This window comes from Pteropus alecto, unplaced genomic scaffold (assembly GCF_000325575.1).
Source record: "Pteropus alecto unplaced genomic scaffold, ASM32557v1 scaffold42, whole genome shotgun sequence".
Classification (NCBI taxonomy): Eukaryota; Metazoa; Chordata; class Mammalia; order Chiroptera; family Pteropodidae; genus Pteropus; species Pteropus alecto.
In genome coordinates, this window is record NW_006434825.1 from 15,052,993 (window position 1) to 15,066,088 (window position 13,096).

The following is a 13,096-nucleotide window of genomic DNA, read 5'->3' on the forward strand; positions in this document are numbered from 1 at the left end:
CAGAAACTGAAAAATCATACAAACATATTAAAAAGCTGCTTGGAATACAGTTACACATTTTTTTCTGGCAGTATCGTCAGCACTAAGTTTCGTGAAGAATATGTCACCCCAGTTTTCTTGAAGAATTACATGAGTGTATTAAGTGGCTTCTGGTCACCTCTCAGGAGAAAAATAATACAAGAAAAACCTTTGGCCTTTTCTTAATTTTCTCCTCTGCCTTCCTCCCCAGCAGCATCTCCCGCCCTCCCACTCGGGTTTCTGTGACTCTGCACTCTGTGTAGCTCTCTGAACACTCCCTGCCACCTCCAGCCCTGGGACCTTCTTCCCCCTGGGGCCCCCTCCTGAAATGCCCTTCCTCTTTGCAGGAGTACCTCTTTCTCTCCTTTAAGGTTCAGGCATTCCCTCTTCGAAGCCTTTTTTACTACCATCCAGGAGTTATTCCTGTTTACATAGCATCCAAAATAGGTTGAGGCATACAATATGCACTCAATACAAAGTGCACTCAGTACTTAAGGAATAGAAAGCAACTAATATAGGAACAAAAACAAATCAGGACTTCAGAGAAACATTCCCTGAAGCTCTCAGGAGGAAAGAAGATAGAATTTTATTCATGCACATTTTGAGTTTTTGCTAGTATCTGAGCACTTGCCACACGTCATATACTATATGACTTAGACTGTGACAAAACCCAACTAACAGTGACAGGCAATGATGTTTTATTCATAGAAGTCTGGGGGGTGGGACGGGCAGGACTAGAGTTCACTCAGTAGCTCAATAGCATCATCATGGACCAGGTTCTTTTTATCGTTATCTGCATATCTGTTCTTCATCCCAGTGCCGGTCATGGTCTAAGATGGCTGCTGCAGTTCCGTGCATCATGATTACCATAAAAGTAGGGGGAGAAGAGAAAATGGAGGTGGTGGTAAAAGAGGTTTTTTTGGTCTCGTTCCTGGGGTTCTTTTTTCATCAGCGAAGGACACAAAAGCACCCAACAGCCTGCTTTCTATGCCACATCAGTCAGAACCAGGTTGCATGGTCACCTCTTCCTGGAGAAAAGGCTGGGAAAGGAAGCATCTGGCAGGAGAGATAGGCTTGCAGTGACAGTGCCACCCTGCACAGAACTGGGCTTCTGTAGGCAAGAAAGTCAGTGGCTGCCATCCAGGTCACATGCTGCCTGGCCCACTGCCCTCCAGCTCTGCATCTGTTCTCTCACTCTGGAAAGTCAGTACCAATAGCCCTCATGAGGTTTTGAGAAAAGTAGCAACTTGCCCAAGTGGTGGCAAGTTGTGCCAGGGGACCCTGGAAGAGAGAGAATTCTTCATAAAGTTATTAAAAGAGGCAAATCCCAGAAAGATGACTCACCCTTTACCAAGTCCCAGGATGTCATTGCTGGTAGGAACTTTAGAGATTATCTGGTTTAAGCTCCTCATAGAAGAGACCAGGGAACTGATGGGCAGGGAGTTTAAGTCAATTGGCAAATTTATGGCCAAGCTATGATTTGGACCCAGCAAGTCCAGAGATCCTGCCTTTGCACCATCTTTTCTGAAGTGCTGGTGTGTTGGAATACAAATGATAAGGTACCGAACACTTGTTTTCATCCTACTTTGAGCTAGCACTTTCCTCACCAGGATGCAGTTTGTATTCAGACAGATCTAGGTTCAAGGTTCAGCTTCACTAATATCTGTGTAACCTTAAGGAAATCACTTAACTTCTGTGAGTCTGTTCACTTGTTGGTAAAACAAAGATAACGATGACCTTTCTGAGGCCTGTCTCAGTAGGCACTCAATGAGTGGGTGGCCACAGTGGGAAAGTTTGTATCACATTAGGGATTTCCAGTTGGCCTGGGGTGTTTTCTGCCATACTCCCAGTAGACTCCGTGCCACTTGGCTGCTGCCATACCATAAATGAGGATAAAAAGGCTCAAGACTTAAAAAAATAACAACATAAATGAGTCAAAACAAAGTTCTTTATTGATTGACCCAGCCATGCAGGGCCGGAAACCATCAGTTTCACACCATGTTTTATCCCCTCCACTCCCATCCAGCTTTCCCTCTTCCACCGAGGAACCTTGCGTCCAGGCAAGGGCTTCCAGCCAGCATTGCATTAGTTGTCAGCCATGGTTTTCTGAACCCAGTCCAGGATGGAGGGCACCTTCACATACACACCATACTCAGCCACGTTACAGCTCTTATCAAAGCTCAGGATCCCAGCCGCATACCAGGTGTCGTCGTCCGTGTCATGAACGGCAAAGGCGCTGCCAGCGTCGCCATAGCAGGTGTCTTCCTGGTACTTGGACAGGCCAGCACAGAAGGTGTGTTCGTTCAGTATGGGCTGCACTCCTACAGGGCTCTTTGGTTCCTTCTTTTCGGGCACTGTGCTTTTTTCATAGTGTATTACACATTTGTCTTGGTCAGCCACAGGCAGCATGACGTACTTCAGTAGCTCAGTGAAAGCGAAGTTGGAATTTCGCCCCCAGCCAGACACATAACCCAAGCGCCCCACTTGCGCATAATCTTTTGAAGGTAGGCAAATGGGCATTACACTCTCACCAACTGGCACCTTCTGTTTGAGTTTGATGAGACCAATGTCGACCTTGGAGTAGTCAGGGTGGAAAACCACCTTCTCAACCTCCACAAGCTGATTTTTCCCCACATAGAGTCTTAGAGTAGGGGCAATGTCTTTGGCTTTTGCATCATCTGTATGCCCCAGGAAGAGATTTTTAGCCGTGGTCAGCAGCCATTGCTCACTGATCAGTGTGGCTCCCGAGGTGAGATTGTGGTGTGAGATCATCTTAGCCTGCCAGGGAAAGCTGCCTTTGGCATCCACTGATCCACCCAGGATCCGTTGGACCTGATCCACTGGGAACTTGGGCTTTCCACACACTGTCAGGAAGAACAAGGAAATCAGCAGAAACGTGAGTGTCTCGGTCTGGGAGAGGGGTAAAGGCATTGGCTGTCGCAGCTGTCTAAACTATCCTGGTTCATGTTTTCAGAGCTAGGAATATTTACATGTTTTGCCCTTACCATCCGTCCTCTCGTTTCCAGTGTTTACAGTTTAAAATTGTCCTTTTTTAAAAAATTGTTTCCATCACTAAGACAGTTTGATTTCCTGCTTTCCTAACTCACAAAAGAAACAATGCTGTTTTTCAAACCTTGGCTGATGAACTGTACGTTCATTTAAGCAGTTTGTCGCAAGAACATGTCCACAATTCTTTGAAATGCATTGTAAGGGCAAGGAGTTATACTAAGTCATTCTCTCTGAATAAAGAGGGATCTGTAGCGGTATTGGCTACAACTCAGATTTTATAGATACTGCAATTAATACAAGGCAGGTTAGTTCTACATCACTAATAGCAGAAGAGGGTAGGCAAAATCCTCTTGTTCTGAGAGGGCAAAGGAGAGAGCAGTAGCTCTTCCTAATAACAAGAAACAAAAGTCCTAATCCATCTCTAGCCTCCTGTCATGCTTCCATGGATCAAGGATTTGTTATGTCCTCCCTTGACTTGTTCTTCCTGGAGCTGGCTTTTCCCTTGACCCTGGGCTCTCTAGGCAGGCTTCCTGTACACACAGGATCTCCTGATCCTCTGGGGCAGTAGATTCAGTCAGTGCCCCGCAGACCCAAATGAATAAGATCCTTGGAGAACTTTACTGGGGAATCATCACCTAATTGCTCAGTTCTCCACCTGGCCATTTGTGGTTCTCCCTGGTCCCTTCTCTTGGCTTGTGTATGCTCAGTAGAAGCCACACAGGAGAGATGTGCCTCTACAATATTCCAACCAAGATGCCTGCCCAAGCGCTGGACCCTCAGCACCCATCCTTGGTCTGCTTCCCAGGGCTCTCGGCTTCCTACCTGCTTCACATTCAGGAAGTTTCTCTCCAATGGCCTTATTTGTCCACTGCTTCTCACTGTTTAAGGTGTACACTCCTGAAACAAAAGGAAAGAAATGAGCTAAAAGGGAAATTGAATCTGGACCTAGTGTGGAGAGAGAAGATATTTAAAGAGAATTGGAGGAGAAGGAAAATAAGGAAAGGGCAGAGGAAGAGGAAGGGAAGAGCACTGTACTAGAATCCAAGTACTGGGCACCAGTGAAGTCCAGCATGACAGAACTGTGGTCATGGCAGTGCAGGGGAAGCATCAAGATTCAGATCCTGACCCTACCTCTTACAGGCTACCCGATCTTGGGCAAGTTACTCAACCTCTCTGTGCCTCCGTTTCCTCATAAGCGAATAATAATAATAGTACCTCTGTAGAGGGTGTTGTGAGGACTGTGCGAGCAAATAAATGTAAAGCACTTAGAACAATGCCGGGAACACAGTATTCACTAAAGTAAAGACTACGTATTGTCATCACCGTCACCATCATTTGTTGTTTTGCCACATCTCATTTTATAGATGTAGCTCTCACTGAGATGGGTAGCCTATGTGGCATCACCTCCCCTTAGCAAAAGACAAAACTTGGGACTGAGCAAAGTCAATTTTCTCAAAAGGCCACAGCTACTGGTAACAAAATCCTTATTAGAATCTAAGTCTGGATCCAAGGATAACACTTGAACTTTCTGGCCAACCACTCCTGGCCCGTTCATCATGGAAGTGCCAGGAAGGGGACGTTGTGGGGACATTTACCCAGCTCTTACCATCTCCTTCAGTACGCAGTCTGTAGTAGGTCTTACAGTGATAGCGAACTGAGTGCTCCACAAGGCCATTTGCAATCTCGGGGGGCTTTGGACAGCTGTCATCTGCAAAGAAAAATAGGAAAAGGAGGTTAATATTTGGAAATTGCTCCCAGAGACCCTTGGAAAGTTAGATGAGAGGAAGCTGCTCTGCATGTCAGCATCCCTCCACTCCAAATGGAAGCCAAGGGGATGGTAATGTCCCCTTATTTCTGGCTGGCTCCTCACTGTTCTCCATGGTATTGAAAGACCAGAGATAAAGATGAGAAGAGGGGATCTGGGTGTTCTTGAAGAGAGGGTGCAGATCTGATAGGTTCAGACACAGCAGTGCTGGATGTACAGCTCCTGCCCATACCCAAAGACCTACCTGCATTACTTGTGCTCTCATTGCCAACTGCATTATCTGTGCTCTCATTGCCAACTGGATTATCTGTGCTCTCATTGCCAACTGGATTATCTGTGCTCTCACTGCCAACATCCACTGCGAAAAGCTGCCCGCAGAGCAGGAGGGTGATGAGAACACCCAGGGCCCTGCAGAGAGAAGACAGGAAGAAGTGCAAAGCTAATCTCCCTGCACACACACTACACACAATACAAAAAGATGCTCACCATCACTAGAGAATGTCATTAGGGCAATGCAGACCAAAACTACAGTGAGACCACTTCACACCTACTAGAATGGCCACAGTTAAATATATATTAAGTGTTGACAAGGATGTAGAAAATTTAGAATTCTCATACACTGCTAGTCTCCCTACACACAACACACACACACATACGCGCACACACACACACCCGCTCCCTCCCTTCCTCCCATTAGGCAGCCAGCAAAGAAAGTAGATATATAGAAGTGCTAGGACCAAGAAGTTGTCCTCCACCTACCCACACACACTCTTTACAGCTTCCCAGTACACCCAGGTTCAACAAGCTCTCTGCTGTGGGAATTCTACATAAGCTTCAGAGAGGAACCACCGAGATAGGAAGGCACACAGTGTGCGGGCTGCAATTTCTGGCAGCATACAGAAGACATGAAATTGGTAAAACGAGCTTTCCAGCAAAGAGTACCTTCCCTCAGGCACCTCTCAAGTCCTGTGCTACAAGGACACTGCAAATAAAATGGAAAACTTGAAGATGGGAACGTGGGGGTTCACTATACTGGTCTCTACTTTTTGAAATTTTCCATAAGAAAAAGTTTTTTTAAATATTTCATTTAAAATATATAGCTGTTTCTCTTATTTTATGATAATTTGCCTTCAAGAAATGGTATATCAAACTCCTAAATGCCCGAAGGTTACCTGGAAGATAACCAGCTTCCTGAAAGCATGACTGGCCATCAATGCACAGGCCACATCTACCAGGCAACCATCCCACTGACAGATGTCAGCTAGTCAGAGATTGCTTGGTTGTAAGCTTCTAGTCTTGCTGTTTCAGCATTTAAAAAAACCTTTTTATTTTTACAAAACCTAAGTGCCTTAATTGTGCCAATCAAATGTGTCACTATTGGTTGTCTTATACATTTTTTAAAAAGAAAAAAACCTGCTAAGAAATATATTCAAAATGCTAGGAAGCCCACCATGGGAGCTACTGTCATCTATGAAGATGAAAACTTCATACCTCAAGGAAAAAGATACTCCTCAGAGTAAGTCAGGTCTGCAAAGACAGCAGTATCTGAAAGCATTATCTTTTATGAATGCAGAAAAGCAGAGGATTTAAAACACTACACCCTTTAATTCACTGTAATTTAGCCCATTTGCTGTTGTTATACTTCTACGTCTCTCCTTTAGGCCTCTGTACCTGGCCTGTCATGTAGATAAAAGATATATGCAAAGAAGGAACAAGAGAAGAGGGGGGAATGGGCAGATCCGTGGACTCACCTCATCTTTGGTTTGTTCTGCCTCTGGAAGAACAGTGCTGTGGGGTCCACCTGCTGATGCTTTTATGCCTGTAATATCTCATTCCACATCCCACCCACTTCTTGATTTTGTAATTCCTGTGTCTACACAACTTTGGCCTTGTTAAGGTCACTGGCATTTTCCGGTAACAAAGCCACAAACATCTCTGTTAAGTGTTGAGCTCTTGCTTCATGCTTAAGTTTCCCCCTGCTGTTCTACAAACCTCAAATAAACCTGGCCACATTATGACCTCAGGTAGCTGCCAAAGAGCTTCCCGAAATCAGCCACTGTGCTGGACTGGGGGAGGAACCGTCAATCTGTATCTCTTTGTTTTGGAGGATATTCAGCATTGAAAAAAAGCTCTTCTTTGAGTTATTTCAAATCTCTTATAGACACTCCTGCAACCTGGCTGAGATGGGGCTCTAAAGAAAGTGTTTCCTTTTCACAATCATTTCCCCTATTCTCTGTTGACATCTCCCTATTGCTTAAAAGCTCTCCAACCTGAAATCAGTAAAATGTATTTATTGTGTCTTCTCTGATTGCTTTTTGTAAGACATCATGGAAAATGATTAAAGCTGAAGCACAGACTGACGTACACTGTACTCAGTGACAGTGTTATTATGGTTTTATAGTCCAGTAATTAATCCAAGTAGGCAGACGAGAAAATTTCGATGTTTCAGTCAAATGTCTGCACCTGTGTATCCCAAATGCTATTCAATTGCTTTATTCCTTAAGAAAAAAAAAAAAAAAAAGAGCTAAGTGGGTCTTAGAGTGCATAAAAGAATCACTTTGGGATATCCTTGGTGGCACCGATGTAATAGCCGAATAACTGGAAACAACACAAATGTCCATTAATAGAGGAATGGGTAAATTATGTATATAGTATGGTCCTAAAGTGGAATATTATACAGCTATGAAAATGAATGAACTATGGAAGAACATAGTTTTGAAAGAAAACTGCAAGTTCAGAAGATCACTTTCAGAACGATACCACTGTCTTAGAGCTCAGAACCAAGCAAAACTTGGCAATGGATTCTTAGATATGACTCCAAAACTATTAGCAACAAAATAAAAAATTGATAAATTGGGCTTTGTCAAAATTAAAAACTTTTATGCATCAAAAGACAATAGCAGGAAAGCTAAAAGACAATCTCCAAATGGGAGAAAATATTTGCAAATCATAGATCTGATAAGAATTTAAGAACTAGAACATATAAACAGCTCCTACAGCAACAATAAAAAGGAGATCCAGTTAAAACATAAGCAAATGATTTGAATAGACATTTCTCCAAAGATATACAAATGGCCAATAAGCAAATGAAAAGATGCTCAACGTCACTAGAAATTATCATTAGGGAAATGTGGATTAAAACTACAGTGAGACACCACAGTAGAACGGCCACAGTTAAATATCTATTAAGTGTTGGCAAGGATGTAGAAAATGTAGAATTCTCATACATTGCTGGTAGAAAACAGTCCGATGGTTCCTCAAAAAGAAACAATTGCCATATGATCCAGCAATTTCACCTCTAAGTAAATACCCAAAGTAATTAAATGCAAGGACTCAAAAAGATCATTTTATGCCAATATTCATTGTGGCATTATTCACAATAACCAAAAGGTAGAAACAGTCCGTGTCCTTTGACAGACGAATGGATAAACAAAACATGCCATATACATACGATGGAATATTATTCACCTATAAAAAGGAATGAAGTTCTGATACATGCTACAACATGAATAAACCGTGAAAACATTATGCTAAGTAAAATAAGAAACCAAACACACACACACATAAAAACTACGATTCCACTTATATGAAATATATAGAAAAGGCAAATACATAGAGAAAAAATGTAGAGGTTACCAGGGGCTGGAGGGAGGGAGGAGTGAGGAGGTATTGCTTAATGGGTCCAGAGTTTCTGTTTGGGGTGATGAAAAGTTTTGGAAACAGTGGTGATGGTTGCACAATGTTGTGAATGTAATTAATGCTGTTGAATTGTACACTTAAGACTCATTAAAATCAGAAATTTTATGTTCTATATACACTTTATCACAATAAAAAAAATCAGGAAATAAAACAGTAAACTTCCTCTTGGAGCCAAATTTTTTTTTAAAGGAAGCAAAACTAAGCAATATGTTGTATAGGCATAGACACCAATCAGATGAAAACTATATTTTTTAAAATTTTAATAGAATGGAAAACACAAACTGTAATATGTTACCTTGTGGGAGGCAAAAGGGAAGGCATAGAAAAAAAGAACATAGGTAGACGTAAATAAATTATTGTTAATCTAGCTTTTGAGTGAAATGATAGGTTCATAAATGTACATTATGTTATTGTGCTTTATTTTAAAAGACATATCTCATAATATTTATAGCTATCAACATTTTAAAATATGAAGGAGGGGGAATCACCTGACAGATATTAAGAGGCAAAGCCCAGGCCCCTTCTTCAGAGGTTTGACGCAGTAGGTCTGAGCAGGGTCTACATTTTAAATGACCATAACCTCTCCCCATCCCTGGGTACAAGCCGAAATGCAACCGTGCAGCTCTTGCAGTCTTAAGATAAAGCCTGTTTCTCCCTTAAATCTGGGTTTGGCTGTGTGACTGTTTTGGCCAATGAAATATTAGCAAACAGAACACAAGGAGAGACTTGAAATGAGCATAAATTGGGGCTGGCCTTCTCATACTGCACCCGAAATCCAGGGGCTGCCTTATGAATGAGCCCGAGCTATTCCTCCATTGCTGGAGGATGAGAGGTCACACAGAAGAGAACCCAGGCATCCCAGCCCACCAGCCTCAGTTACTCAGAAGCTGACCAAAGATTCCTGAGTGAGCCCCTGCTGAGATCAACCAAGCCTAGTCCAGACCAAAATGACCCCCAGCCAAGCCCAGCCCAGCCCCAATGGCTGCCCTGCAGAATCATAAGCAAAATAAAAGGTTGCTGTTGTAAGCCACTAAGCTTTGGGAAGTCTTGTTAAGTAGTAAATGTTAACTGATACGAACATGTGAAACATGAAAATGGAGCTACTCTGGCTGAATCCAGGGCGAAGGGGTTAGAATTCTGCTCCCTGAGTTCCTTGTATCTTCTGTAGCAGCTCATTTTTACCAGCTCTTTGCCTCTCTTTCCTTCAGTGACCAGGAAGGAGGAGGCTACTTCCCTACATTTTCCAAAGCCCTTTCCTCAACAGGAACACACACTATAGGCTGAGAAGGAGTCACACTGAACCTGGAACACTTCCCTCCTATGACATCCTCACGTCCTTCCTCTCCTCCCTCCCACCCATTCAATCCATCCCTTCTCCTTACAGAAAGCATTAAACCCCAACCTCTAACAGTTGCAAGAAGGAGCCTTTTTCTTGTGTCTTGCAAATGTCACAGCCCTAGGCTCGTTTCTTCTCTGCCCAGTTGCTGCTACTATTCCGCAGAGAGAATGCGGGCTTCATGTCTGTGGATCTGTGGATCCCCAGGGAATGGGGGAGAACTCTGGTCCTGTGAAACAGAGGGGAGGCATTCTCTTTAGGCTGCAGCTACCCCTCTTAGCATATCTAAAATGAAACGTTTCTCACCACCACTCTAGAATAATTGCTTACCCACCAGGTGCATGAAAACTCACATTTCTCCTATAAACAAACCTGAACTCTTACACCAACCCCTTATCTTAAACAGCAATGGAACATTCACAGCCTCCCTGCCCTGGACATCCTTTATTAACTTGACAATACAGAATATCCTGCCAAAAGGCCTTCTCTCTTAATTGGGAACAAAGACAGGACAAGATGAGGAGGTGGCAAGCGATAAGCTTCAGTGTAGCCAGCCACAGGAAGTAGTAAATTCATTTTGTAGGGAGAACAGAAAACAGAAAAGCTTTTAAAAGTAATGAGTCAAGGCAGCAGTTGGTAGAAGACTTGAAGGGCAGAATTTTTATTTTGGAAGGAAAAACTTATTTCTAAAATTCCATTCTGCTATTACAACAGTCAAAAATTTTGCAAGCTGCAGAAAAATAAGTCCACCCATTATTTCACTATCCTAAGACAATAACCACTATTAACACTTCAGTGTTATTTCCTTCCAGACTTTCTCTGCACACATTTTTACATAGTTTTGATCGTTCTTTATACAGAATTTCTGTGGTCTGCCCTTTTTACCCAATGTTGTAGGCATTTTAAAGAGGTTTGCAGCAAACCTCTTTAAAACTTTTTTAATGCCATATTTTTAACAAGGATGTATCATATTTACTTTAAATATTTCCTCATTGTTGGGAATTTAAGGTGATTCTAATTTGTATGTTGTAAATATCTTACATATACACAAGGAAACAAAGTGGGAAACCAGGCCCATTTTATTCTGTGTGGATATACAATTGATGTAGCATTATTTGCTGAAAACATCAAATCTTAAGTGTTCAGCTCAATGAGTCTTTATATATGAATAACACCTGTGTAATCAACACTCAGAGTAAGATATAGACTATTTCTAACACCCCAGAAGGCTACTTTGGGTTCCTTGTAGTTGATACTCCGACCCCAAAAGTAACCACCATTCTAACTTCTATCATGATAGAATAGTTATGCTTGTTCTTGAACTTTATATAAATAGAATCAAATAATAGTCATTCTTTGTTTCTGGCTTCTTTTGCCCATCATTATATCTGTGAGAATCATCCATATTGTCATAATAATTTACTTTTTTATTGCTGAAAATTATTCCATTGTATGAATAAACCATAACTAATTTATTCATTTTCCTCTTTATGGATGTTTGAATCGATTCCAGTTTAGAGCTATTATAAATAAGACTGCTATGAACATTCTCGCGCATGTCTTTTGGTGGATGCGTGCACTCATTTCTCTTGGATAAGTACCTTGTTGTGTTACACGGTAGACATATGTTTGGCTTTAATAGATACTGCCAAACAGTTCTCCAGTATACACTCCCACAAGCAGTAAATCAAGTTGCAGTTGCTCCATATCCTTACCAATGCATTTTAATTTTACCCATTCTCGTGTATATGCAGTAAAATATAATGACTTAATTTGCATTTCCCAGATATCAAATGATATATAAGGCACTTTTTATATTCTTATTGGCCCATTTATATATCTTCCCTATGAAATGTATTTTCCTTGTTGATTTATAGATTTTTTAAAGATAATATGAACACTAGTCGTTTATTAAATAAATGTAAACATGTCCCATTCTGTGGCTTGTCTTTTCATTCTCTTAGTCATGATGAACAAAACTATAGAAGTTTTTAATTTTAGTAAGTCCTAGTTTATCAGGTTTTTTTATTTTATGGCCAGCGCTTTTTGTGTCTTCATTATGAAATCTTTGCCTATAAGTCACGAGAGTGTTCTCCTAAATTTTATTCTGGAAGTTTATTGTTTTACCTTTCACATTTAGGTCTATGATCCATGTAGAATTAATGTTTGTGCATGATGTGAGATAAAAGTCCGAGTTTATTTTTTCCATAGATATGCAGTTGATCTAGTATCATTTACTAAAATTATCATCCTTGACCCCTAAATTGCAGTGGTATCTTTGTTAAAAATTAGCGAGCAGATATGTGTTGCTCTCTTTCTCTGTTCTTTCAGGTCTACCATCGTGCTATTTTTTTATATTTAATCCGTAAGTTTTTTCTGTTATTTCTCCTTTCCTTCTCCTTTCCTGCCTTTTTGTATTACTCAGTTTTAAAAAAAATTTCCCCTCTCTTAACTCATTTTGTTATATGTTCTTGGATTATTTTTCTAGTAGTTACCCCAAATATTTCAAGATATGAATTTTCAGCTTATTACAATCTACTTTAAGTTCATGCCTTTACCACTTCCCAAGTAATACAAGAACTTTACAACAGTTTAATTCTCTTTCTCTTCTCCCATCCTTTAGGCTATTTTTGTAATATGCTTTACACCTGTATATTATAACTCCCATAAGCATTTTTTAGAGCCAGTTGCTAGCATGTTGGTATGAGATCATTTGAAAAGCAAGTAAATAGAAGCCAACGAGACAAATTCAGTGTTGTGGAAGTTTAAAGGAAGGTAAAATTCAAGAGAATGTTCAGAAAAACAAATTACAGAATTCAGTGAGCAACTACATACGGAGAGGGCAAGAAAAGACAAAGCTTGAAAATGACTCAAGGCTATAAGCTTACGACTCAGGAAGGAAATGGATGCTACGGATAGGTATTGAAAGACTAGGACTGGGATGTTAGGATTTGGGTAGGAAGAGAAAATATTGAGCTCAAGTTTTGAAATGAGTTTTATGTCAAATTGGGACTTGAAAGATGATCACTGGAAACAGAGGATCAGATGTGGAAATCATCTGAATATCAAAACACTTTTATTAGAAATTGTATGAGGAATGATTTTATCAGGGCACTGACTATAAAGACGTAATATTCATTTGTTCATCAAATCTTTATCAAGTGTCTACAGTGTGCCTGGGTTTGCTAGATGCTGAGGATATAACAAGACAAAATCTCCTGGAGATGAGATTTTATTATAGAAAGACATACAATTAATGATGTCTTTCC

The 13,096-nt window shown here is 41.0% G+C and overlaps 1 protein-coding gene across 1 annotated transcript; it reads right to left on the bottom strand.

Moving 5' to 3' along the window:
- Positions 1-751: 751 nt before the first annotated feature.
- LOC102890797 (haptoglobin) lies at positions 752-6,548 on the bottom strand. Its single transcript, XM_006909821.3, has 5 exons — positions 6,544-6,548; positions 5,037-5,200; positions 4,634-4,735; positions 3,850-3,924; positions 752-2,882 (listed from the first exon to the last, which is right to left on the bottom strand). The coding sequence occupies exons 1-5, from the start codon at positions 6,546-6,548 to the stop codon at positions 2,104-2,106; spliced, it is 1,125 nt and encodes a 374-aa protein (XP_006909883.1). The 3' UTR covers positions 752-2,103.
- Positions 6,549-13,096: the final 6,548 nt, after the last annotated feature.